Source organism: Sciurus vulgaris (assembly GCF_902686455.1).
Source record: "Sciurus vulgaris genome assembly, chromosome: X".
In the NCBI taxonomy this organism is placed as follows: Eukaryota; Metazoa; Chordata; class Mammalia; order Rodentia; family Sciuridae; genus Sciurus; species Sciurus vulgaris.
Genome location: NC_136471.1, coordinates 53314693 through 53342419, shown reverse-complemented (window position 1 = coordinate 53342419; position 27727 = coordinate 53314693). Strand labels below are relative to the sequence as shown.

Here is a 27727-nt window from a genome sequence, read left to right as displayed (position 1 = left end):
GTTCCAAAGAAATGTCAGATTTCACCATTAGACTATAAAATGAAGCAAGGATAGTTCCTAAGAAATATAGGAAATACTTTGTATAACAAAGATGAAAGAAAACACTACATTCTTTCTTTTTCTTGGGGGGGTGGGTGGTGGGGGTTGTACCCAGGGGTGCTTAACCATAGAGCCACATCCCAGCGCTATTTTGTACTTTATTTAGAGACAGGGTCTCACTGAGTTGCTTAGCACCTCACTTTTGCTGAGGCTGGCTTTGAACTCTCAATCTTCCTGCCTTAGCCTCCCAAGCCGCTAGGATTACAGGCATGTGCCACTGCGCCCAGCCTACTTTCTCAATGTAACAAAAACTGAAGTATTAGACTTTCTTCAGCATTTCCATATCTATTTGTTAGAACTTGCATGTATGTGTACATACACATATATATTTCCATGTCTACACAATAAATTCAAATTATTTTTTCTCTAATTGAATATGCCACCATGTGCCATTTCTTTGAGTTCACTACCTTTGTAGCTGTCTGAAAGGGAGGGCAAGTAGAAGAACGTATGGGAAAATTCATGCTCAGGTTTATTGCTTCTTTAACTGCATATTTTATACAATAGAGATTGTTAACATACTATCTTTTTTATTCCCCTTAATTTTTCATGCAAACACATTGGAAAATTTAACCATGAATTTCAGAGTTCCCCAGGAGCACTCAATGGCATCAGTAGAGTTGCTTTTGAAAATCATGTCAGTATGTACTTCACATGTTCTATCAATATGTACTTTACATGTTCTTTGTTGAAGAACTACTGATCATTCCCATATTTTTTTCCAAATCTTTATGGAAGTTTTAGGGCAGGCTAATAGAAATCATATCTGATTAAGAGACAAAAGTTCCAAGATCCAGTCATTTCTAATAAAGAAACTGCATTTAAGGAGCATTAATATATTAGTGAGAACCTCATTGTAGAGGTACAGGTTTTGGGGTAATCTTTGTTGAGTTGCTTTATTTTAATGACAGATGTTACATAGATATTTCATTTTGAATGCAAGTTTTATATTTCTTATTTTCCTCTCTTTAGTTTGGATTGCAAAGGATTCTAGGGGATGAAAGAAGTCTTTTACTATTGGCAAGAGCAATTGACCCCAAGCAACCCAACATGATGACTGAAATAGTAAAAATACTTTCTGCTATTTGCATTGTTGGAGAAGAGAATATGTAAGTATTGCAGTACTATATTTATTGTGTGGAAAATGACTCTCGAGATAAGTCTTAATAAGTCTTACTTTTTGTTCTCTTTCATTGGATAACGTGTATGAAAACAGTATTAGACTTTAGAGGATTTTTGATTGACACTTTTATGTATTTATATTTTAACAGTTTTGTTGATATTATGAAAGCTAGATTTAAATAGAGTACTACAGGGAAATTTTTTAAAGATGAATTTGAAGTGAATAAATAGAATTTTGAATTGCTGAAGATGAAGCTGTCATTAGAAAAGTGAGCAAAATTTAAAAGTCAGAGAGTTATTTTGGCAAAGATACACACACACACACACACACACACACACACACACACCCACCCACCATGCTGCACATCACACAATTTTACTTCTATAGTTGAGTTGACTAGATGCTTTTTTACTCTAATTGTTTGATACTTATTATTTTTAATGCCTATGGTAACTGACAAGATAAAGTAATTATTTGTAGAGTAAAATTAATGAATCTGTTAAAAACAAAGAAAAAGAAAATGTATTTTATTTCATATATATATGCACATACATATATATATATATATTTGTATGCCAAATTCAGCAAGTATTGCTGTATATATTTTGGATCATATCTTCCTATGGCAATGATATTAAACCCAAAACAAAATTTCACATTTAATTTCATTATTAAGTTTAGTTTGTAAGAAGTCATTGTGTGAAAATTGAAATATGTGCTGTGGACATGAATTAAAATATTTTCTCAGCCCTTTGTGTGATAGTAATAATTTCAATTTGAATCAGAACAGGACCATGCAAATATTTAAGGAAGTTCTAATATGTTGACTTTCTCATAACTATTAGAATAAAATGAGATGTTGCTTAGTGCTAGTTATTGTCTGTAGAAATTAAAAGATAAACATTAAACCTAAAATATTATCTATAATGTTAACTCTTTTTTCAGTGAGAACCAATGAGATAATATATGCAAAAGTAAAGTTTCCCTAGGCTTTATAGAAAGATCAGCTTATACATGAATAAAAAATTTTTTTTCTAGTCAAATAGATTTTCATAACAATATATAAAATTCACCCTAGCTCAGTATAATTGTGATTTCATTAAAATTTCAGGTATTATTTGATAAAAATAGAATACTTCATAGAGGTTAATTTGATTTCAACCTCATATAGGATTGTTATCAACATTTTTATTTAGGTAAACAAATTTCTTGTGCTAGATATGGATGTTTCTTTAATTACTTTGAATCTCACTTTTGGTTTCTTTTATCTTATTCCTTTATCAAAGAATGTAGATTAAAGTTATTTAAAAAAAAATATTTGCTCTTTCCAGCACTTTATTATTAAATCAAAGTCTGTTTACACTAGAATAATCTGTTAATTACAGACAACACATTTTATTTAAGTGGTATGAAGATCTGTATTAACACATATTTCAAAACTTGAAAATTTAAATTTCAATGTTCTGTTAGGAATTCTTTTGAAACATTATTTTTCACCCAGAAACATTATTTTCCTAATTGAATATTAATTTTCATACCCTAAATTATTTAAACTTATTAATATTTAACTTATAGCTATATGTGGACAGTAGCTCAGTTCTTATATTTTAATGGACTTTCATTTGGAAGAAATACAATCAAGTGATCTATTGTATATTATGGTGTCTGTAGCTGATAATATAATTTGTACTTGACTATAGCTGAGTAGATTTTAATTGTTCTCCCTACACACACACACACACACACACACACAATTAGTATGTGAGGTAATGCAGATATTAATTACCTTGAATGAACCATTTCACAATGTATGCATATTTCAGAATGTTATGTTATATGCTGTAAATATACACAATTCCTATTTGTCAGTGAAAAAATTAAGTAATTTTTTAAAAATTGTAATGGCATACATGAACATTAAGCACCAAAAATAAAACTGGTAAGACTTAAAGGAATAACCCGTGTTCATAATATATGTGTCAGAATTTTTTCTCATTTGTTTCTTTTTTTTCTCTATAGTCTAGATAAACTTTTAGGGGCTATAACTACTGCAGCAGAAAGAAATAACAGGGAACGATTTTCACCAATTGTGGAAGGATTGGAAAATCATGAAGCTTTGCAATTACAGGTAAGTTAGTTTTGTCTTAAATTGCTTCTAGGGTTATATTTAGAGCACTCATTTTGTATGACAGTAACTCCATTTGAGCTGGCACTTAAATAGAATTGGGTATAAAAATAAAATCCTTCCTGTTGTTCGAGGGTTGTTTGTGAGAGTAACAATTTGTTTAAAATTAGGAAAAATGTTTCTGAATTATTATAAATATGGCCCTGTAATTATAATTGTTTTCCTAATTCAGTAATTAATACAATAAACCAGGAAAATTGAAGTCTTATCAGTAATCAGGGGCAAAGGGCAAGCAGTTCAGTCAATGTCATTGTCCTATCAAGTGTTAAAGAAGCATGTGAGAGAAATTTAAAACAGTTAAGCACATCTCTCTGTGAGCCATTCAGATGATATTCAAAGGTCTAACTCAACCAGAATAGAGGTGATTGAATTGTAATTCCTGTGTCATAGTTCATTTGATAATCCTGGGTAGACCTAGCCTAAGTCTTTTCTTCAGAAAATAAAACTTGCTTTTGCTTTTTAGGTGGTTTCAGGAAATGACCCATGTTAACTTTATTCTTGAATAATAAGAACTCATATTTATTGTCCATATTTATGGTATGAACTCCTGGACTAAACATTTTAGTTTGCATATATCATTTGATTTAATTCACCCAACAACCCAGCTTTATATGTATTAATAATTTCATCTCCATTTTGCTTATGAGAGTGAAGAGTATATAACATCTAAGATGACACAGTTTGTAAGAATTAGAAATTGATGCCAGTTTTTTTTTTTTTTTTTTGGTCTCGATGGAATACTCTTTCTTTTATACAGTGTATGCCATTAAATGCAACATGGAAAATGCTCAATGAAATGTTTTTTAAATTGTTATACTGTCATTCAACAAAGATACCATGCTTCCATATTTAATTTTATCAAACCATTTAGTTGCAATTAATATTAAAATTTCTTATGTGGAACTAATATAATTGATTTTCTCCATTTCACAGTTATATTCTGAAATATTGATATCTTTTTTTTGTCTGCAATGTGAAATTCTATCAGATAAATGAATTGGCTTATCTAAGGAGAATATGTGATGCTAAGAAACTTTAATACTTCTTAAAATATATAAGTATTTTTCTTAATCATGTCTCCTAGTCTGACAATGATGAACATGTTTTTAAAAATATTTTTTAGTTGTTGATGGACCTTTTATTTTATTTATTTATATGCAGTGCTGAGAATTGAACCCAATGTGTCAAGCATGCTAGGCAAGCACTCTACCACTGAGTCACAACCCTAGCCCTGATGAACATTTTAGATCAAATTTTATAGTGTAATTTTTGTCAAAGATATTGCATATTTAAACCTTGGAATATTCCTAGATTTTTTTTTACATTTCTTTTATATTTTTTACATTTTCTTTTTACATTTCTTCTCACTATAAAACTTAATCTCAATAAAATTGCATACCTCTACGGAAAGATTGAATCTATCTTTTTAAGATGAGTTTTTGAAAGTTTTGTCCTTGTCCTGTTGTTGGGCTTACTTAACTAAATTTCACTGACTTTTACATGTGTAAGTTTGTACTTCTCTTGCAAAGTGTCTTCAGGAGGAATGAAATATTTTTAGCTAGATCCCGTGTTTCCAATACATTTTATACTCAGTTTGCCATACTTGGGCAAAGTACAGTTACATATTTAAAAAATCTGCTTTAAATGGGGCTGAGATTGTGGCTCAGTGCTAAAGCATTTGCCTAGGACACATGAGGCACAGTTTGCTCCTCAGTACCACATACAAAACTAAATAAAAGAAAGTTATTGTAAAAAAACCACTTAAGAGTCCACTTTTAATGAATTTTTAACCATAATTCTGTGAATTATGTATTATTATCTCTAGTTTACTGATTAGGAAATTGATTTTCTGGAAGGCTAAAGTCCATTGAAAAATCACGTAACTGTTAAGTAGTAGAACTGTGATTTGAATTTAGGTCTTTGTGATGCCAACATTTGTATATTGCACTGCCTGTTTTTTAATGTGACACCACTACCATAGATTAGTTTACACCAAACAATGAGATGAGATTGATATTTGCTATCCCTGAGGAAGCTGGACAAAATGAAATGATAAAGTGGCAAATGTTTAACAAGTAACATGTGGAAAAATCATAGACATCTTGCTAAGTATTTAAGAAATTGTTGGATACTGATTATAGATGCAAAAATATGCAAAGTACAATTTGAAATTTCCTATTCTAATGAGCTACAAAAATTAATTATTTGTTATATACAGAGCCTAGTACTCTCACAAGAATTGTGAGTGGATTTGTTTATTTGGAGTGTTTCATGTGAGTAAAAAAAAAATCCTCAAAAAGTTCAAAAATATATTCAGAATGCAGAAATGAAAAACAAAAGTTTAAATCTGTTGTTTAAGAAATATAATTAGTACTGTATTTTAACAGAATTACTTTTCGATTTTGGTAGTATCCTGAGACTTCTCAAAATGTTATTACAGTCTCAGGAAGTAATTTTGTTAAAATACAGGACTAATTATATTTTAAAATAACAACTATATATACCCCCCCTTTATTTTAAAACAGGTTATTGACTTTTCATAGTTTTTTTCTTAGTTCACCTTTGAAGTAAAATTTTGCACCTCTGATAGGATTTTCAAGAAATTGGTGGAAGATAAACCATCTATCCTGACAAGCTTTCTCTTTGTTGTCTTCCCTTTAGCTTAGTATCATTCTCCAGTCTCACATGCTATGATGCTTCTCTTTATCTGAGTTATGCTTCTCACTAGCCTCTCATCTCCCTTTATCATTTTGTAGTCCATGTCTCTAAAAGAATAATCTCTACTTGTTTTCTCTGATTTCAATTACCTTTCACAACTCAGATCTCTCACAGTTCTCAAAAAAAGGCCTTATATCCTCCTCTAATTTCAAAATACAATGGCTTCTTTCCAGTGAAAGAGTGCCACTGATATGTAGGCACTCTTTATCACCCCTCCTCTTTGACAGTTTTGCTTCCCTTGCCTTCCCAGGCACTGTTTTCTCTCTGCTTTCTAATTACCTCTAACTGTCTAGTTTTTAATGTTTCTCCTCTTCGGACTTCCCCCTTTTCTGTCATTGGTCCTCTTCTGTTATCATTTTATATTTATCTATCCATATATACATATGCATTTATACAAATGCATGTATATGTGCTCACAGGCATATTTCTATTTATTTTTTCCATGAATATTCTCAGTTGCTTCTGTAGCTTTAATGTGCAACTTATATCCTGGGAAATCTCCAGATTTATAAATCTAGATCATACCTTTCTTGCCATTCACACCTGTAACCCAAGTGCTGAACTAGTTATCTTACAAACATTCCAAAAATAAGAAATTAAAAATATTTATAATTAAAAGTTGCCATGTATCACACAGTGTTCTAAAGACATGTTATCCCATTTAAAACTCACAGGAATTCTATGAGGAGGTAGTTGTAGTATCCCCATGTTATGAATGAGCAAACTGAGGTCCATAGAAATTGAGTGATATTTCTAAGGTCACAGTGTGACAAAATAGGAGGCACCTAGATTAGATACCAGACATTCTGGCTTTAGAACACATGCTTTGACTACTATACTGTACCTACTCTTCCATTAAAACTTAGCTCATTATCTTTCCCCGTTAACCTGATTCCTCCCAAAGAATCTAGATTTCTCCTTGTGTTTTCCATCTTAGATTATACAGGTATCGTTTTCTACCCAAATCTTTAATTTTCTTGGAGTCATTGTTTTTCTTTACCCGCTATATCCAGTCAATCATTAAGTCTTCTTTTCACATAGTATAGACTATGACTCTGTCTCATTCTCTCTACCCTACTGCCTTTATCCTCTCCCACCAATATTATTTCTATGATTTCCTAATATTCCATACAGATACATTCTTCTCCTCCAGAAAAATGTTCTATGATGTTCTTGGTTATTCTCAGAAAATAAATCTGATTCTACTCTAAGCAGGTATTAGAAAAACCTGTTTATTACCCAATACTTACTTGATAAAGGTGAAAACCTTAATTGTGACATATGATGTTTTTCAACATGGCCCCATCTTAAGAGTCTGGCCTTCTAGCCTATTATTCTTCCAAATGTTCCTTGTGTTTTAGCCAAACTAAATATGGTACTTCCCAAACAGGATATAGGCCTTGTAAATACCCTCATTTTATCATGCAGAACACTTTGTCTGAAATATATACCCTCACCCACCCATATCCCTTTACACTTTGTAAAATTTAGTAGGAGCTCAAAGAAAGGTAAATTTAGGTATATCCTGCCTGAGTCTGGGAAGTGTTTCCAGTGAGGAGATGATAATTCAACTGGGCCTTGAAGTGCAAGAATATTCCAGAAATCATCTTTTCTTACAGAAAAGCAGTACTAGAATAAGAGACAAGAAGGGCTTCTAGTAGGTAATGATAGAGGCTGCAGTAGTGTCTCAGTTACTTCACAGAAGAAGACAAAACAAGGTATCATCAACATTTAGTTGAAACTTATATTCACATAGCCAGACAGGAGAAGCCAGGGTACACTGAGCATTAATAATTGTTTATAGAAAAAAAAAGTAGTTTAGTTAACATCCAATGACATAATATCAAAACAGCCCATCTTCTTAGACTACAGTTAGTATGAAAGGTTGTCATGCCCTTTCAGCATTTTAGGAGCTATGTAGAGAAAAGTGTGTTAGTGTGAATTAATACATTTTAAAATGATTTTCTAACATGTCAAAAATAATAGATATTTTTTCCATGTTCTAATTGGGTATGGAGCACAAAACAGAGCAGTAAATATACCTTCTTCTAATGTGTAATAACTTCACTTATCCAGATCTTACCTGCTTAATAAATTTATCTTTCTATAATATAAATAATAACCAAAAGTGAAATAAAAATAAAACAATCTGAACAATCTGCGAAATGCCACCAAATCCATCACTTAAGCTTCATGGGGAGAAAGACCTTTGGGCCTTTAATCAGTCTGTTTATTCTCTTTCCTTGTGTTATCTAACTGAGCTCAATTATCCATTTTCTATTCATCTCAGATTAGAAGCACAGGTTGGAAGACTGGTGTACTGAGATCATCAAGAAGTGATGGCTGGGACTGGGGATGCAGCTCGGTAATAGATCCCTTGCCTGGCATACATGAGGCCCTGGGTTCCATCCCTAGCACCACAAAAATAGAAAAAAAAAAAAAAAAGTGATGGTTGACTGCCTAGTAGCAAGGGAAGAATCCTTAGAAACAGAAACTAAAAATATACTAAAACTATAATGCAAATAATAACATTTTATTTCACTTATGCCAGGGCAAGTAGTCCTGCATACTTCAGTAATTCCCAAGGGTATCTGTGTTTCAGCTTAGCTCACTAACTCCCATATTTAATCATCCTGCTGATTCAGCAAGATTATGTTTAAATGGTATCTATTATGATTTTTAAGAATGTGAGAATTATGTAACTCATTTCAGAAAGTGTCCTACTTGACAGCATACGCTGATGCTTAAATAAGCTTTCAGATATACAGACTGGTTTTTAGTAGCTTGATTCTTTCCACATGGTTCTTGAGTGTTGAGATTTGACTCAACATACTTTCGAACTAGGTATTTACCTTTACTTCCAGGATACTAAGCTTTCCTTGTTTTTCTTTTACGTCTGTGTTTTGTTAAAATTTCCTATTTGGTTAACCCTTAGATTAAGACCTTGCCTTAGATTTTCTGATTGCTAGAACTTGATCCTCAGTTCTTTGATCCTTTGCTTTTCTCATTCTGATGATCCTTCGGCAGTGTCATCCAACCTCTGGACTTCAGCTCGCACTCATGTAATATCTCCTTCTGAGCTTCCAACTTCCTCCTGACTAGCAGATTACTTACGTTTGGCAACCTCCAATTCAAGTTTTATGTTTTCCTTAACTGTACATCCTGTTCTTCATCCTTTTCTAAACCTCTATTTTCTATTTCTTTACTTAATTAACTGGGTCTGTATATTTGTATCTTTCTTGGTAGGTACTTATGTTGAATTAAACCATCTTTTCCCCTAACTCCTGCTGGGCTAGGATAAAGAAAGACCTTGTTAATGTCAACAGAGTACTTAATAAGGTCAAGTGTGTGACAGTGTCAATAAAATTTTAGAAGCACAGTTTGTCACAGCTAATGGCAATATGGATAATCTGTCTGAGAATGCCCTAGAGTTGGCAATTATTGTACTCCATAGCTCTATGAATTGTGATCCAACAGATAGATGGTTTGTATTGTTTCCAAAGCTCATAGGTTAAAATAAATAAGAGGTTTTAGCATTTTCCCAGTAATTTTGAAAATGTTCATGTTGAAATATTTTCTTCCTTTTATGCCGAATAGCACACACGTGTGTGTATGCTAGTGAGTGAACACATATAAATAAAATGTACATAATATAGAAATTTCCTTATGATCTAATGAGATAATTGAGTAGAAGTACTAATATAGAAACTGATTCCATTTGCTCTTTACCCATCAGAATCATGGTCCTAGTCTAGCATATGTATAATCAATGTACAAAATTCACTGCCTTCCTGGAAATTTGAAATTTGATTCTGATGGAATCTGTATTAAAAACGGAAATATATGGCCATTTGAAACCTAAAGCCATTATAAAGAAAATAAGTGGAAATCTGGATAATGGACTTTGGGATATTCAATTCAAGGGCATGTATTTTCTTTCTGGTATAAGGATAAATGTTATTGAACAAGACTGATTAGTATGTTATAGTGTGGTAGAAAGAATCCAGGGTTAAATGTCATGAAGCTGTAGTTCTAATCCCAGCATTGGGGCTTATTAGGTATATGAACTTGTACAAATTAATCTCTTTAGGTTTTGTTTCGTTAAATGAATATACTGGCCTAAAGTATTTTATGTTCTCTCTAACTTTAAAATCCCATGATTCTTTACCTTCTATCTCTGGAGTTAGAGTTTTTTTTTAAAGCAGATTGATTTTACATTGTAAGAGGACAATACAATTCATTCACGCTTTTAAAGATTTATATACTTGGAAGTTGAGCATACCAATTTTAAAAGTTTGATTATTCAGGAATAAGTTTTATATTTCTTTGGAGCTTAGGTTTTAGAGATTAGGCAAGAAGCCATTTTTTTCTTTAAAGTCTCTAGTGCAGAACTATGTGGTCAAACTTTCTGCAGTGTTCTATATCCATGCTATCCACTATAGTAGCTATTAGCCATGTGTAGCTTTTAAGCACTTGAACTATGGCTAGTGAAAATGAAAAACTGAGTTTTTAATTATGATTAAATTAAATTTAAGCTGTAATTAGAGATTCTTTTTTAAACAGGACAGTGCTATAGTGTATGTGTGTGTGTGTCTATACACACACACATGTGCATGTATTTGTATACATATGCATGCAGAGTAGGGAGTAGTATGGCAGAAGGTAAGGAGAGTAAGAGACCATTATATTGGATGAAGGAATCCTGTCCATGTTACTGTTCAGAATATACATGAAGTGGAATTTACACCAATCTAGGAATGATTTTCTACTTGAGTGGTTTTTGTTTGCATCCTGTTATATATATGGATAAGTACTTTATGTACTAGGCAACATGTTAAAATAGTTCTGATTTTCCAAGTTAGATAACAAGCACAGTGTACTAATTAAATTTTATTATCTTACTTATCCCTAAAATCTTTTGTTGGATGAATGTATGAATGGAGTTTAAGAGATTCCTGGATTCTGTGCTGGAAACTTTCTGTATTTGTAGTAAAGTAATATTATTTAAGAACATGAGTTTCCTCATTGCTGTCTGACCCCATGTAAGTTATTTATCTGCTGTGACTCTCAGATTCCCCATCTGTGAAATAAAGATAATAGTAGTATTTATCTTATATGGTTTTTGTGAGGACGAGATTAGATAGTGACTTATGTGAAGCACCTAATATATTGTCTGGCATTTAATGCTAATGAAACTAATGATGAGGATGACTATTGGGGGTTTTGTATTTAGGTATGAATTCAGAATACACCCAATGGATATATTTCATGTTTATAATTAATATATTCTTCCCTCTAAGCCAATTAGGTTTTTATTTAATTTTTTATTTATAAATAGTGTTATTATTTCAATTTTGAATAAATATTCTCCTGTTCTTTGGGAAGGGCAGTAATTGTGGCATAAACAAAAGAAGATAATTAGATGACTATTTTATTTTTCACTTTCATGCAGTATAAATATTTCTATAAAAGTGTTCTGCTCTAGTGCTGGGTGTGGTGGCACATAGCTGTAATCCCAGTGGTTTTGGAGGCTGAGGTAGGAGGATTGTGAGTTGAAAGGCAGCCTCAGCAACCTAGCGAGGTGCTAAGTAACTCAGCAAGACGCTATTTCTAAATAAAATTTTAAAAAGGACTGGGGATGTGACTCAGTGGTTAAGCGCCCTTGGGTTCAATCCCTGGTACAAAAAAACAAAGTTCTACTCTAGCAGCGAAAGTTGGAAAACGATGTGGTAATATGATGATTCATTGTATGTTATTTGTAATTAATTAAATGTCTATTAGAATTTGATAAACAATAAATGGTAATTGTCAGAATATTCCCTTTGTCTAAAGTACTGACTTCACAATGCCTAATTATTTTATACTATAGTCAATAATTCATCTATGTTTTAATATTCAACTACATAGTCATACATTGTATGTAAAATATTTGGTAGCCTTGCAATATTATCTTATTAAATATAGTTATTTAGATGTTGGTATATTCATTAATTTTGACATTACTATTTTTACTGTTTGCTGGTTTAAATACTTTTATTTGTGTAAAGGTACAGTTACAAGACTCATTAACTTATTTCCTATGGAAATGTTCTCTTTACTTGTTGGGTATTAATACAAGCCATTAAGCTTGAATTTCTTCTGGCAAAAACAATCCTAGCAGATGGCAACTCTTCTCTCTATTAATTTTGGATTGGGCATGTACTTTGGCTTGTTCGGTCATGTCATAGTTGTAACATAACAAGAATCATTCAAGCAAATGCAATAATATAGCACTATATACAGGATGTAAACTTATTTCCCAGCCTATTAAAACTAAAGACTTACACGATTTCTTATTGTCAATTGGAAGGTTATGTATTCCATTAATGCATAAACTTCATAACAACTTAGCTGGAATATCTTTGTAAGGTAATGCCAAGTCTATGACAAATATTTAGTTGTCTGAGTATGTCGTCCTGATATCTGAACATCGTAGAAACTGGACTATATTGTTCAGTTATCATTTAGATATCAAGTAATGTTCTAAACAGCCTTAGTTGTCTCCTTTAAAACATACAGCTTTTGATTTTTGAATCTGGATCAATGGACTGATCTCCCCAACAGCAGCCTTAGATACAAAATTAAAAGCAATGTACCTTTTTATTCTTTTCTGTGTTAAAAAATAACTCTATCTTAATAATAGGTCTGGAGAAATCAAAATAAGTTTGAAGTATGTTTGTTAATGTGTATTTTTCATTCTAACTATTGATTTTTTTTTGTACATACTTAACATCTTTATTAAATTGGGTACTTTCCATGAATCCCTTAGCAGTCAACTCTTTAAACATTCTACTACTTATTGCATACATTAAAAATAGTCAGTTTAAATGTGTAGCATTTCAATTAAACTATTAGCTGGTTGCCTTAGGTTCGAGCAGCATTTTCTAAAAATGCTAATCAAGAATAATATGTACAACACCTGGAAATTAGCATTTAACCAATTCCCTTCTAGCTTGCAATTTCCAGATAATAAGTGCCCTTTTAATAATGGGAACCTCAAAATCGGAAAGTCAGAAAAGCAAAATTTATTTTCAAGTGTAAAAATAATTAATGAAACATTCCATTTGGAAACAAACACTTATTTTTATGCAGTACATGTTAGTATTGGTATTACAGTACCTTCTAGTTGATCTTAATTCACTCACATTAATTTTTTATACCAAGTTAATTCATTTTAATTACATATTTTAATACTCTATATATTTTGTTTTAATCCATCCCAATAAGAGGATAGAAAGAGTGTAAATCAATGTAATAATTTTTCCAAGTTATCACTGTTCCCTGTTTGATATCAGGGTACTTTTATAACTTATTTGATTTATTTTAGAAAAGTATAGCCATATAGAATTGAGGCCAAGTGCACTCTGAGGACAGCTGGATATGAAAGATACATTTCATGAGCTTTTCAAAGGGCCCTGTATGCACACTTTTCGAACTTTGGTTTTCTTAGTGGGAGTTTAATATTCCTTCATATTGTTCAGTAAAACATAACATACTTGAGCATACATCACATTTTTGTTAGAATTATTTTGGACATCAGCAACGTTATTGTTAATATTGTTGTTCAAAAAGTCATAACCATCATACTTGTAGAAATATTTCTTATTTTATATTATATATGTATTTTTGCCTTTAGTGAATGCATTATCCAAATGCATTCATAAATATTTCCTTAATTTATTTAACTATTTTTTTAAACAAAATTTGCTTTCTTATTTCAGGTAGCCTGCATGCAGTTTATAAATGCTCTTGTCACTTCTCCATATGAGCTTGATTTTCGAATCCATTTAAGGAATGAATTCCTCCGTTCAGGACTGAAAACAATGTTACCAGTAAGTTAAGTTTGTACATTATGCTGATGAGCTTCTAAATTTTTTCTCTTTGGACAAATGTATATTTTAAAGCAATATACACATACACCTTGGGTATTTTCTTTTGTAAAGCATTAGACATTATGTAACCTATTTTTTATTGTGGTAATGTCATTCTCATTATACAAATAATGATTCAGAATTCAGCTAATGGTGTGCCCTGAAGTGATGTGGATTTTTTTTCTTGTCTTCTTCAAGTCAAAAGGGAACTTCTTTTCTTTGAATCTTGAGAACATAGAAGACTAGTTTGTGTGTGCGTGTATTTATATGTGTGTGCAGCTTCAACTTTCAATTAAAATTTTTTACTTTCCTCTTTGATAACTTAGATTGCTTTCATTTGTATTCGACATAAGTATGCACAGAGTTCTGATTAGTTTAGATACATTGCTTAAGAATGGTACTCTTGTAACAATGCTTTAGGAACTTTTCTAAAGAAAAACAGTTTTATTTCTTAATTGAATGTGAATATTTGTTCTAATTAGGACAGTGTTAAAATAGGTGTGGAATAATTTAATAGTCAAGATTGGAGACAAATGAACACACTTACTCTGTTAATACAAGTCCAATTACCATGGCTCTATATTTTATTTTGTTAAGCATATTAACTGAAGAGTGACTTTCTTTAAGACTAAGGCATTATTAAAGGAGACAAGTAAAAATTCACTATTCTTTTTACTTAAGCTATTGAGAACACACCTGAGAATCAGGATGTAAAAATCACAGAGGAAAAATAAAAGGCTGAGCAAAGAAAAAGAACAATAATTGAGCAAGTGTATAGGACCTAGGTTACTACAGATGCCAAAATTGGGGAAATTTCCAGGTGAGGAGCTACCATGCAGTGTGCATCTGTAATTTGTGTTTGGATACTCTTAACTGAAACCCATCATAGCAAATTATAAGATTGGGTTTATTTAAACCCATTTTAATAAAATCTATGATTAGATCTTCCTGGTTTAACACATTTGAATATCAGTGCCATCTTGAGTGACTCTTTAATTTGACTTTAAAATCCAAGCAATTGGATGTAGTGAATCAAAGCAGTTTTTCTGTGGCCCATGTAGAGATTCAGGTTCAATGTGCAGTTCATGTAAGTGTATTCACCAGTTATAGGGTATGTGACATGCCCTTATTCTTGTTTTATCACTGATCTCTTTCTATAAAACCTGTGGCCTTAGATAGCTAGAGATGATCTTATAGTCTTTTAAATTTTGTTTGCTTTTAAGTTGTCTTAGTGGTTTCCGTGCCTGCCCTTAGTTGGCTGGTTCTCTGTTTCTGGGAAAATAAGGTCTTTGGAACCTTCCGGGTCCAGGGGATCCTTAGCATCCTTTCCTCATTTACTAATATATATGTTTTCTGCTGTAGTTGTTGTTAGTACACTTCCATCTTTCAGTTCACTCTCTCTAGAATTAAATATTCATTTTCTTCTACTAATGAATTACTAGTGATGAAAACTGATATTTGTTTTAATTTATTTTATTCCTCATGTTTTCAGAAGAGATTTGGTAGTTATCCTAACCTTTTACACTTTTATCTGAATGTATTAATCTCTGCCAGTCTCAGTGATGTCATGGTGTGTTATTCATTTAATTACGCTGATTGCTAAGATTTTATATCAACGTTTCTAAGTTGTATTTTCCATTGGCCATTTAGCCCTGTGTAAAGCCTCTTGTGGCACCATGTACTTTTTAAAATCTGTATTATTTGTGGATGCTTTTCTTTGTAGCATCTTTTCAATATGCTTTACTTCTTGGATCTCAGTGATTTCTTAGCAAGATAACAGTAGGAGGCATCATGTTTCTGTTCCCAAAAATTTGGAATAGAACCTGAAGGAATTCTCAAAGATTTTCTCTAATTCAGTAGAGTTAGATATGATCAAATGTGACTCTGATTGTCAACCAAATGGTTGGACATACCTCTGAAATCAAAGTTGTCAAAATCTTATCAAGAATGGGTTAGAGATGTTTGCTTCGGAAAAAAAAAATTCTCCTTAGCTATTTCTGATGTATAAAGGGAGAAACAAAATCTAGGCAGATAGATCTTGGGAATATTAGCTTTCGCTACTGTTTTCGATGTAGTTTAATTATCATGATTTGGAAAAGAACAGAATGTAAACTAGATGTGCCTCACATGTCAACTACTGTCTAACTCATTATCTATTTAAATCCTAGAATTTATAGTAACATGTAGCATCCTTTACATAGATATTGAAGGTTAAAATATACCAATAGATGAACATTTAGAATCCTTTTTCTATCTTATTATATACACAGTTGTCACAAGAAGAACTCCCTGCTTTTCTAGAATATAGCATAGTCATAGTAACAGAATAGATTAAGTCTAATAATACTAATGTTGGTACATGGATCAAAATTATACCTCTCTAGAACCACCAACTATTAGGGAAAAATAGTTCTTATTTCAGTAATCTTTAAGATCATCATGATATTTTTGTACAGTGAAATTTTTTTCTTCATAAGTACAGGATATATGACAAGGCAATTATTTTAATAATATTCTATAAAAATTTATTTTCAAAATTTGCCCTAACCTTGTGGTTAAACTTTGGTGTTTCAAGGGAATTTATACTTCATTTATAGGGAATGTTAGCTTTTGTTAAATTGGCTTTACTCACTTGGAATGACTTGTTATATGCACTAGAGTGATTTTTAAAATAGTATTTTCTTTGTACTTATGTTACATTGATTCCTTGTGAAGTTTTCTCCATATGTTCTTTTTTTGAGTTAAGTAACTAAATATTAGGTAAATCAGGTATATGAAAGAACAGTGCAGTAGGAAATTGTGTTTATAGATAATAGCCATGCTTTATCTCTTTTATAAGATTGACCAACTCTTATTCTTTTGAAGACTTAATTTTGATTACTTGGTTGGTAATCAGTAATATAGAGGTAGTGTACTTTGGTTTTCTTTGGAAATACACTACATTATCGAAACATAATTACATGTTTCAGGGATTCTTCAAAAAACAAAAACAAACAAGAAAAAAAAACTTAATAGCTGTACAGTAGATATGTTTAAAAAAATAACTGAAGCAATCTGAGCATGGTGCACACCTGTAATCACAGGGACTTGAAAGGTTGAGTCAGGAGGATCACAAGATCCATGCCAGCCTTGGCAATTTAGCAAGACCCCATCTCAAAATAAAAATTAAAAAGTACTGGGGGACTGGAGTTGTATCTCAGTGATAGAGCACTTGACTAGAACATGTGAAGTACTGGGTTCAATCCTCAGCACCACAGTAAAAAAAATAAATAAAGTTACTGTGTCCATCTACAACAACAAAAATTTTATTTTTAAAAAAAGGACTGGGGTATAGCTCTGTGGTAGAGCACACTAGTACTGCAAAAATAAATCCTAAAAATCCCTGAAAACAACAAAAATATAAGCATATATTTAATATTTTCTATATTATTAATAGTATAATTTCATAATTTTAGGATATTCCACATTTTATAATATAAAATCTTGGTGATACATTTCCATTTTCCTTTATATGATAGCTATCATATTATTTGTACTTCATAAACATTTTTATTCAATAAATATTTTATCAAGAATTTTTGGGTATATCTTTTAAGATTTGACATTTGACTGAAAGGACATTTTATAATTAAGAATAGATATATATGTATGTATGCATATGCATTTATTTTAGTAGGCCTGGGCCATTATTAATAAAGAACAATTTATATATTGTTCATTTATACATGTCTACATTTTATATTATGCAGTATAAATTATATATTTAGCCAGTTACTTTTCACTGAAAATATTTCAGTAATGCAGACTGGTTTCCAAGTTTTTTTTTTTTTTTTTATGTTTTGATGCTAATTAAATGACAGTGTTTACTTAAAGTTTTCTATTTTTCACACATTTACCTATGTTCAAGTTTTGTGATGAATGTGTAAGACAATATATTGTGACATGAGAATAAATAAAATTTTATATTGTAAAATGTGTGAAAGGTTGTTTCTGTAATGATCAGCATATTGGGCATGTCTGACTTTGGCAATTTTCTGAATAGAGTTCAGAAATTACCTCATGATATTACCCACTAATGTTAGATAATTTTGCATTGCACTAAATCCTCTATTCCCCTTCAAATTGGAAAACTAGACTCAAAGCAGGGTATTATTAAGAAGGAAACTAAGTATAGATAAATTTATTCATTATTTTTTATATGAGATTATCTAGATACATTGAAAAATGTCTTCCTATGCTCTACAGACAAATGTGAATGCTGATAAACATGGATAAATGTGAATGTATGTTGAATGTTAAAAAAAGAACATCTATAAATTGCTTATATTGGTTTTTGGCTTCAGTAATAGCCCTTACATCCTCATTTATAATTGTTCTGTTGAATAAAATAGAAACAAGAAATGTGTCCCATTTTGTTTTATTTACCTAATGTGAAGTACACCATGCTTGCATTTCCTTTTAGAGTTCAAGCTCAGCTCTGAATATCCTAGTCCCACTTTCGGTATCACCCTTGAGCATCCACAGTTGTGATTATCCATTTGGGTTTTGAAAGCTGCAACTTAATGGACACATATTAAAAGATATTCCAGGTGATATATATTAAGCCCAACAATCTCTAGTGTGGCATGCTTCCAAAGTTTTTTTTTTATACTATTCTTTTGAAAATTCTCAGAGGTTTGTAATGCATGTGCTTAGGATGTATTACAAAAATCTTCATTTCCCAAGTTGGTATTTTGTGATTAGGCTAAGCAAAAATTAAAGGTGGGGGAGGAGGCTAAGAAGTAGTATAGCTTGATAAAAAGTTCTAACACCTTTTTGCTTTAAAATCACAAAATATCATTTAATATAAATTTGTTTAGACCACTTTTTTCACGCCATACTTGGGACTGTTGTGCTTGAATATATCCTTGCATTTGTCCTTTATTAATACAATTGATCATATTTACTTTTTTTTTTGCCAGAGGCATTTTTGAATGTTTTAACTGCATGAGTTATTTTATGATCTTTGATTAGTGTGTTTAGTCAAAACCACAGCATTTATTTGAGTTGTTAGCAATTAGTTTTTTTTTTTGTTGTTGTTGTTGTTGTTTTGTTTTTGTAGAAGTAGTCGTTAATTTTTTAATGTGAATAATCAAGATCTGGGGCATGAAAGGAATATACAGTGAATGCAGTGAGGTTCTTTTATTTTTAAATAGACAAACTTTGTTACATTTACTTTCTTTCAGGAAACCAGCTGCCTGGGTCAATATTTGAAATTGCTTTTGTGTGAATAAATGAATAATTGTGTTCTGCTCCTTATTGTCAAAATTTGCTGTTGTCAAACTAAGTTTTTTGTTTATATACTAGGATCTAAAAGAAAAAGAGAATGATGAGCTTGATATTCAGTTGAAAGTATTTGATGAGAACAAAGAGGATGACCTAACTGAATTATCCCATCGTCTCAATGATATTCGAGCAGAAATGGAATATCCTTTGGCAAACCACAAAAATAGTTTTGTGCATATCATGAAAAAGGGATTTGTGGGTAATTTGGGGGACCCTTATTAGAGTTCTTGTCTGCCAGCCCAATTCGAGTGCATGTATTTGCAATAGAACCTTGCTATGATGTTGTCCTTGAGATTTATGCTGAGGAACTATTTGACTCTCCTGATGGTTTGCACAGACTACATTGAAATCTAGACAGTGACTCATTGTATTATAGGTATATTCTGCTCAGTAGTCCTGAATAGAAAAGTATAACTTACATATAAGAATGAGGAAATGTTCACTGAGTTCCTATGTGACTACAGGTAATATGCATTTTCAATTTGTTAAATGGTACTCCACTAAGAGATGTTATTCAATTGAAATAAATGTCTTATTCCCTGATATCTGTGTTCTTTTAGTAATAACAAAAATGTTTAGGTAAAATAGTAGCTGACTGTATCAAGGCTATGTCATAGAAGGATCTGGGTCAAATGCAGCTAGCTCATAATCTTCTCTTGGCATCGACATGTGAAATGATTTTAGATATGAAACTTGGTTGTCATAGCACTACCGGCCATTTGCTTTATATCCATTAAATTTCTTATGGATTCTGGGAAGTGGGGAAACACTTCAGAACCAAAGTGACCTTTGAGGTGGACTTTTTCTCAGTGATATGTTCCCTTCCCCACAATAAAGCTGGAGTTATATTCCCCTCCTTGACACTCCCACAGTACTTTGTTTGTTCTGTCTTATTTATGTACACTTCTCTGCCCCAGTGAGATTGAGGGCAGAAATGTTATGTTTCATTTTTTCCTCCAATGCACCTATCGAAGTCTTATATATAGATACTGGATAAATGTGTGTTCAATGAATAACATTTTTTATGAGGAATAATTTCTAGTAATTTATTATCAAAGATAAGTGATACTAGTCTGTAGTGGCTTTTCTAATATTAAATGCTTTTTATATCAATTAATAAATACCTTGCTTTTTATAGATTTCTTTTATAACCAAATGTCACCATAAAGCTATTGTTGGATTCACTCTGTAGCCATTTAAGGGACCTTATGATACTTTAATGCAAACCTCTTATGTGGGGTCTAAGAAGTAATCCATCATATACTTAATCCCACTTCAGAGAAAATGTTGACATTTCAGGTTATTTTTAGGATGTTGGATTACATCTTGTCTTTTACCTTTATTTTCAATCGATTTTCCAGGTCTTCACTTTCGTTATAAAAGTGAATTCATTTTTGAAATGTTTTCTCATTTACTAAAAGCACCTGCACTTCTACTTCTATCCTCAGAAAAATATATTTTAACCTTCTTTGTCTTTACTCTCCAACTTCTTTCAAACAATAAACTACAAATGAACAGTAATTTCAGATTTAGTAAGTATTTCATCTAGATAAAATAAAACTGCTTTTGTGATCTTCTAGTAGTTCAAAACATGCTCATTTGCCTTCTATCTTATATGGCATTGAAAATAAAGTAGTAGTGGCTTGTATCAATAATGTAGGCCCTCTTTGAAAACCACAGGGACATCAAGACAAATCCATTTTCACTGATGGCATTGCTGTTCCAATGGTACCAGCTATAATCTGGACTTCAAAATACAATGAATGAATTATCACTTAAGCCTTTAACAGCCAAATGGTCTTGGAAATGCTCTTTAGGTCTGATTCTCTAGTTAAAAGTTAAAAATGATTCCATAGACTCCTTTTTTTATGTAAATGTTTAAATACTGGATCATGGTGTTAAAGGTTTAGAAACAGGAATGGAAGTAAAATGGTAAATGTATTTTTTTTAAAATTAAGCTACTTTTGTTATAAATGAAAGTTTTAAGAATCTTTGTTTTTTCCTTTACTTACTTTTTTACTGATATGAATGAAGTGTACCATCTTCTATATAATATGTTGAAAGATACTGCAGCTGAGAATTACTTATTATCCATTCTGCAACATTTTTTGCTCATCAGAAATGATTATTATATCAGGTAAGAGGCAGTTCTTAGAGTAGTATATTTATAATTTGAAATAGATATCAAAGGAAAATTAACAATGTAATGGGACCTGAGCAATGTATGCATATATACATACATAGAATATAGGAATTTGACTAGGTGACATTTTTTTAAAAAGTATGTAATTTTAAATGAACCAGAAGAGATATGTACTTGTAAAAATTGTGTACCCCAAGAATAGGATTGTTAGTAGCAATAAACCCAATAGAAACTAATGACTCTGATGGATTTTCTTTGCTAGATAATGGTAGCAGAGATAACACCAGAGATTCTAAGACATTTAAAAATTTTTTATACATTTTAATAAGGTTTTATTGTTACTTCTCTGTAGTAATATCTAATAATATATCTAATATTATATCTAGTAATAAATATAATTTTAACACCTTAGAAAACATTAATGCAAATATTTCACTTTTATGTCCAGTGATATAATTTTTCCAAATAAGTTTGATGATAACCAACATAATTAGAAGTTTTAGACTTTAGTAACAGGGAATGTGTCTGAATTCAAAGTTGTAAAAAGGTTTCTGAGTGGTTGAAATTATCTGTTGGCTGCTGACCTCAGTCTTATATTTAACTATTCAGGAGACTGTTAACTGTCTTTATAGTTTAATTTGCATGAAATTTTGACCACCTATGTTTTCTGATTTCTCAAAAATTGCTCAGTTAAAGGAAAAATGAAGGGTTTTCCATGAAGTATGCTTTGGTTGCAACAAAAATTATGGTTTAAAAGCAATATGGAGAACTGTTATAGTTCAGTACAGATTAATAATTGATAGATATCACAATGTTACAGAGACATAGAAAAATGTTAAAATATTAAATTATATGCTTTCTTAAACAAGAGAGATGGTACTACATTAAAATGATTTATTGTTTTCTATATTAAATTATGACAAGTAAAGGTATAATGTGCTCTGAGGTCCCCAGTTACTTGGGGTAACCATTTGTATGAAACTACCCATTTCTTAGTAAGTAAAATGAATCTTTTAAAATATGTTGTACAAAAAGATCTTTGAAATAGTCAAACATAAATGGCGCAGTACGGTTTTGTAAGCTGTTACAAATATCTTGAGGAAAAGTGCTGTTGTAAATTCAAGATGTTGCTTGCCACTCAATACCAAGAAACTCATCCCTTATTGAAATTAAGAACTTGTGCATGCCTACAGTCATTTCTGTGTTCATAGATATAGGATAAAGGGGGCCATTTGTTTTCATTAACTTTAGAAACAATAGCTCAAGTAAATAGGTGAAGGTTGATATTTATCTTTGAGCACAAGTGTGAATCCCTGCAAACTAGAACATTAAGTTACTAAATGTTTGTAGTCAATTACATCACAATGGGTTTGGCACTATGACATCCAGAGCATCTTTCTTTAAGCTTAGACATATTTTTCCAAAGGGAGTACACTGGTTAGAGGGATTTTTTTTTTTTTAGTAGAATTAGGAAAAGACAGTTCTTTTGACGTACTGAATCTTTTCTTGAGAACATTGATTTGTAGAGGTAGAAAAATATTTATAAATAATTTCTCTCTTTTTCAGGCCACAGTATTATAAAATAATTGAGGAGTGTGTTTCTCAGATAGTGTTGCACTGCAGTGGTATGGACCCAGACTTCAAGTACAGGCAAAGATTAGACATTGATTTTACTCATCTGATAGGTATGGAATATAATCTCTACTGTCTTATGTGCTTTATATCTTCTATATAATGGTACTTTTTAAAGGTAGGTCTCTCACTGAACTTCTATTACTATTTGGTATATCATTTTGTCTGTAGGTATCTAATTGCTGTAATTATTAATTATGGTGATCATGATAGTTCTGCCTGTGTGATTAGATCTGTTAACCTATTTGATATGTATCAACAGTACTGAACTCAGTTTAAACTCATTGTACCACAAAAAGCCATTATATTAATATAGATGAGTGCCTTGCTTTTTGGATGCATGACTCCAATGCATCCATGGATAACATTTTTCCATGTTAACTTTCAAAATGTGACATTAAATGTCTGTATAGTATTCCATTGTATCACTATCATTTTATACTGATGTCTTCAAAATCATGTATATAATAGGATCTTCCTAGAATTTTTAAAGCTTAAGACAAAAAAAATCCAATTATTTTAGCAACTTAATGTCTTTTTAGGCTATCAACTAGATCAGTTTGTATTTTCATAGACAGTAGAGTTACCAAAAATTGAGGTCATTATATACATCTCTTTGGGATTGCTAAGGAAATAACCTTATATCATCCTAGACTGTTGCTTATCAATAGTTTGTAGAACAATCTCAGAAGAATGATGTGAAATTTACTTCATAAAATATGATATATGTCTTTACAGTTTAGCAGTTTTATTTATACCTAATTGAAATCACTATTGCTGAGGTTCAAACACAACTCACTTGTCCTTAATGAAAGAAAACAACAGCTATTGAATGCCAATTATCTATTATTTTTCACTCCATAGCACAGGGCAGACTTGCCAGAATATTCATGGTAACTTCCCATTACCATGTATTCTTTTGGGTTTTGAAAGGCAACCCACACTTATTGTAGGAGATCTGGAGACTATGAGAAGTTATAAACCACCAATCACATCACCATTAGTCCCTTTTCATTTCCATACATATCCTTTTGTCTATTTATCTGTGTGCCTACCTGCCTGTCTATATGCTGATTTTTTTCATAGAACTTTATACGAGGAGAATTTTTCCATGTTAACTTTCAAAATGTGACTTTAAATGTCTGTATAGTATTCCATTGTATCAACTGTCATTTTAATGAGTTCTTTTTGTATTCATAGATGGTTTTCACGTTTTCACCTGAATTATAAATGAATCTTCATGAATATTTTTGTGTAGAAATATTTGACCTTTTCTCATTATTTTCTTAAGATTGATTGCTATAAGCAAAAGGGTATGAATTTTCAAAGGCCAAGTGCTTTTCAGAAAGTTTGTGCCAATTGCCATTGGCCCAGCAATTAATGTGAATACTGGCCTCAGTACATATTTTTCACTGAGTTTGATAAACTTAGTAGATTATTTCACATTTTGTTGAGGAAGTCATAAGGGACTATTTGCAAATACATGTGTTGGTTTATAATCCATTAGTTGGAACACATACTCTACTGTGGAATTTGGCCAACTCTTTTAGTGTTCAACATATATTTGTTTTGTATGCTGTGTGCCAGGTGCTTATGATTATATAATGTCAATCAAAAGCATTGAGGATGACAAATGAAAGGATCAAGTGAGAGAGCATAGTTAGCATCCTAAACCCATTATGACCTCATCCACATATCTTCCCTATGATTGTGAACAAATCTTTTAACTTCTTTAGGTTCCAGATGCCTCAGTTCTAAAACAAGTGAATTGAATATTTAGGTAGCTCTTGGTTAAAGTCCTTTTTGAGAAGCTGATGAATCCCCTGAAACTTTAAATATAACACACACACACACAAATACAAAAATTATCAAGTGCTTCAGGAACTCCTGGGAATTCTATGAATTTCTTTTTTAAGATCACTTGGACTGAAGCTGCTGAAATTTCCGATTTCACAATTCTTTAAGTCCATTATCTTTCACAAATAAGATCATATTGGATCCTTGCCTAAAACTCCCCTATGTTAGTCAACTTCATTGTTGCTGTGACAAAAATACCTGACAAACATAACTTAAAGGAGGAAAAGTTTATTTTGGCTCATGGTTTTAGGGCCTTAATCCAGGGTGTCCCAACTCATTGCTCTATACCCCATTGTGAGGCAGTATATCCTGAAGGAAGGGCCCAGCAGGGGAAAGAAAGCTGCTCCTCTTTTGCCAGGTCAGGAAGTTGGGGGCTTGGGGGCATGTGCAAGGATTGCAGGGAAGGAGCCATTGGGAAGATGCATGATTCCAGGGCAGGACTCCATTGACCTGTCTCCTCCAGCTATGCCCCACCTGCCCCTGATGGCCACCCATTCAGTCCATCCAAACTAAGATGGACTCATAATCTAATCATTCTACCTCTGAACATTCTTTATATTTTTCTGTTAAGGTAGGAGAATTAATATAACTTGGGGTCAGGGAACCTCATATTCAAACCATAGCATCTCTAATGACTTCCTATTCTTATTTCAAGTCAAAATCATTTCCAAGTATGGCTAACACAGCATGGGTGTGGCCCTCCCCTTTCACCTTAGAATCTAGTGCTTTTCCCCTCAGTTGCTTTGTTCCACACACACATTAAAAAAGAAAAAAGAAAAAAAACAAAAAACAAAAAACCAGGTAAATGTGGTATAATGAAAAATACCTGTATTTTAAGTATTCAATCTAATATTGATATTTATGTATACTTAAAATCATCAGTAAATCAAGATAATAAACATCACTATTACCCATTAGTGTTTCTTCATTCTTTTAATTCTTCCTTTTGCTTTCTATCTGTCCTTATCCTAAGATAGCCACTGATCTCTCTTAACTAGGCTTATTTGTATTTTCTCTCTTACTAGTTTCATTTTCTAAATTTTTATATAAATAGAAACACATAACATGTACTCTCTTTTTGCCTGTATTCTTTTCATTCAATATAATTATTTTAGCTGAGTAGTATTCCAGAATATGGATATATCAAAATTTATTTATACATATACTTGTTGATGGCCATTTAGGTTCTTTTGTTTTTATCTATTATAAATAAATCTGTTATGAACATGCATATACAAGTCTGGGTACAGATATATATTCCTTTTGTGGAGGCAGGATTGAATGCATAGATGCCAAATGGCTAGGTACTGAATAGACTTTACATGTAATAATGAAAGATGCAATATTGCCCCAAAGAAATTGGTCCATTTCTTATATCAAGAAGTATTTCATTGGGCCTGAGAAGTTTTAAGTTTGTTTCCAGTATGTACATGATACATTTTGTATCACATCAGAAGTTATTTTAAATCTTTCACTGGGAAGCCTGGATTAATCAATGTGACTCTCTCCCCCTCCAGTGTTTTTTTGATCATCTTGAATCTTTATGATCTTAAACTTGGGGTCCTTGCCACCTATCCACCCAAAATCAACTACAAAAATTTTTTTTGAACAATTCCATAATTGTATCAGTTGAAACATATTTCAGTACCTTTAAAACAATGATAAGTTAGATATATTTTTGGATGCTTGGTTTTATGCTTCCGCAACACTATCATTCAACTCAGTTTGTCCAAGAAAAATGTGATAGTTTGTTTTATGCATAGTATAGGTCAGTTTCCCTTTAATAGCAACTGACATAAAAATGATAATGGGTGTAGAATTATAGGCTGACAGCCATCTTTTGGCTAGAGATCTCATGCTATAATTTCTAATTGTTTCTGATAAATCTTACTAGATTCTTGTGTGAACAAGGCAAAAGTTGAAGAAAGTGAACAAAAAGCAGTGGAATTTTCAAAGAAGGTAAGGCTTATAAAATATTAGCCATAATTGCCAAAATAATAATCTAATCACATTATATTTTCTACTTTGTTTCTTTATATGAAATCTGATCACTGTTTTATCAGTTTTAAAGTACTTTATATCTCTGGATTCAAACATAACAACAGAATATTGAGTTATTTCCTAATAGGATAAGTTTGTTACTATTTCCTAATAGGGTAAGATTGTTACTATTCCCTTCTTACCACCCTTAATCCATTTTGGAAGAAAAACACTATCCATATTATACTAAGGTAATAAATAAAATCCAGTTGCTGAAAGGATATATTTAGAAACAGTCAACCAAAATAAAGTCCCTCATTGCTTTCCTCTATTTCTTACTTAACACAGGTATCGTTTTGGAGATCTATGAGATATTTTACTGGTCTTTAAAGCTATTGTCTTTAAGTCAGTGCTGTTGATGGCAATAGAAGGTTGTAATGGTTTCTGTGTCCCTTCCTCCCTCTCTCTTCTTAGACTTAGCTTCTTTAATTTTGTAATTGCCACTCGTTAAAGGATGCTACTACTTCATGTAGTCGTGGAATCTCGCGTTCCCCTTTCTTTCTGCACTAATGCCTTATGTAAATGTGTTTGAATAATGCCAGTGTTACGAATATCTTGATTTTATTTAGGCCTAAGATTGCCTTCTTATTGTTTATTGGAAGCATAGCTACCATTTATTTAATTTCTACCAAGTTTCTCCCTTCTTCCTTCCTTCCCTCCCTCTTTTTCTCTAGGTCCTATTAAGTGTTGGTATA

At 31.7% G+C, this 27727-nt stretch overlaps 1 protein-coding gene across 1 annotated transcript in view; it reads left to right on the top strand.

Annotated features, from left to right (window-relative positions):
• DIAPH2 (diaphanous related formin 2) overlaps nucleotides 1-27727 on the top strand; it is a 796567-nt gene that overhangs the window by 209894 nt on the left and 558946 nt on the right. The window contains exons 9-15 of the mRNA XM_079124055.1: nucleotides 1072-1208; nucleotides 3242-3350; nucleotides 13886-13996; nucleotides 19382-19500; nucleotides 21381-21497; nucleotides 23070-23188; nucleotides 26887-26951. Of these exons, the coding sequence (XP_078980181.1) occupies nucleotides 1072-1208; nucleotides 3242-3350; nucleotides 13886-13996; nucleotides 19382-19500; nucleotides 21381-21497; nucleotides 23070-23188; nucleotides 26887-26951 (777 nt within the window). The remainder of the gene's footprint in view (nucleotides 1-1071; nucleotides 1209-3241; nucleotides 3351-13885; nucleotides 13997-19381; nucleotides 19501-21380; nucleotides 21498-23069; nucleotides 23189-26886; nucleotides 26952-27727) is intronic.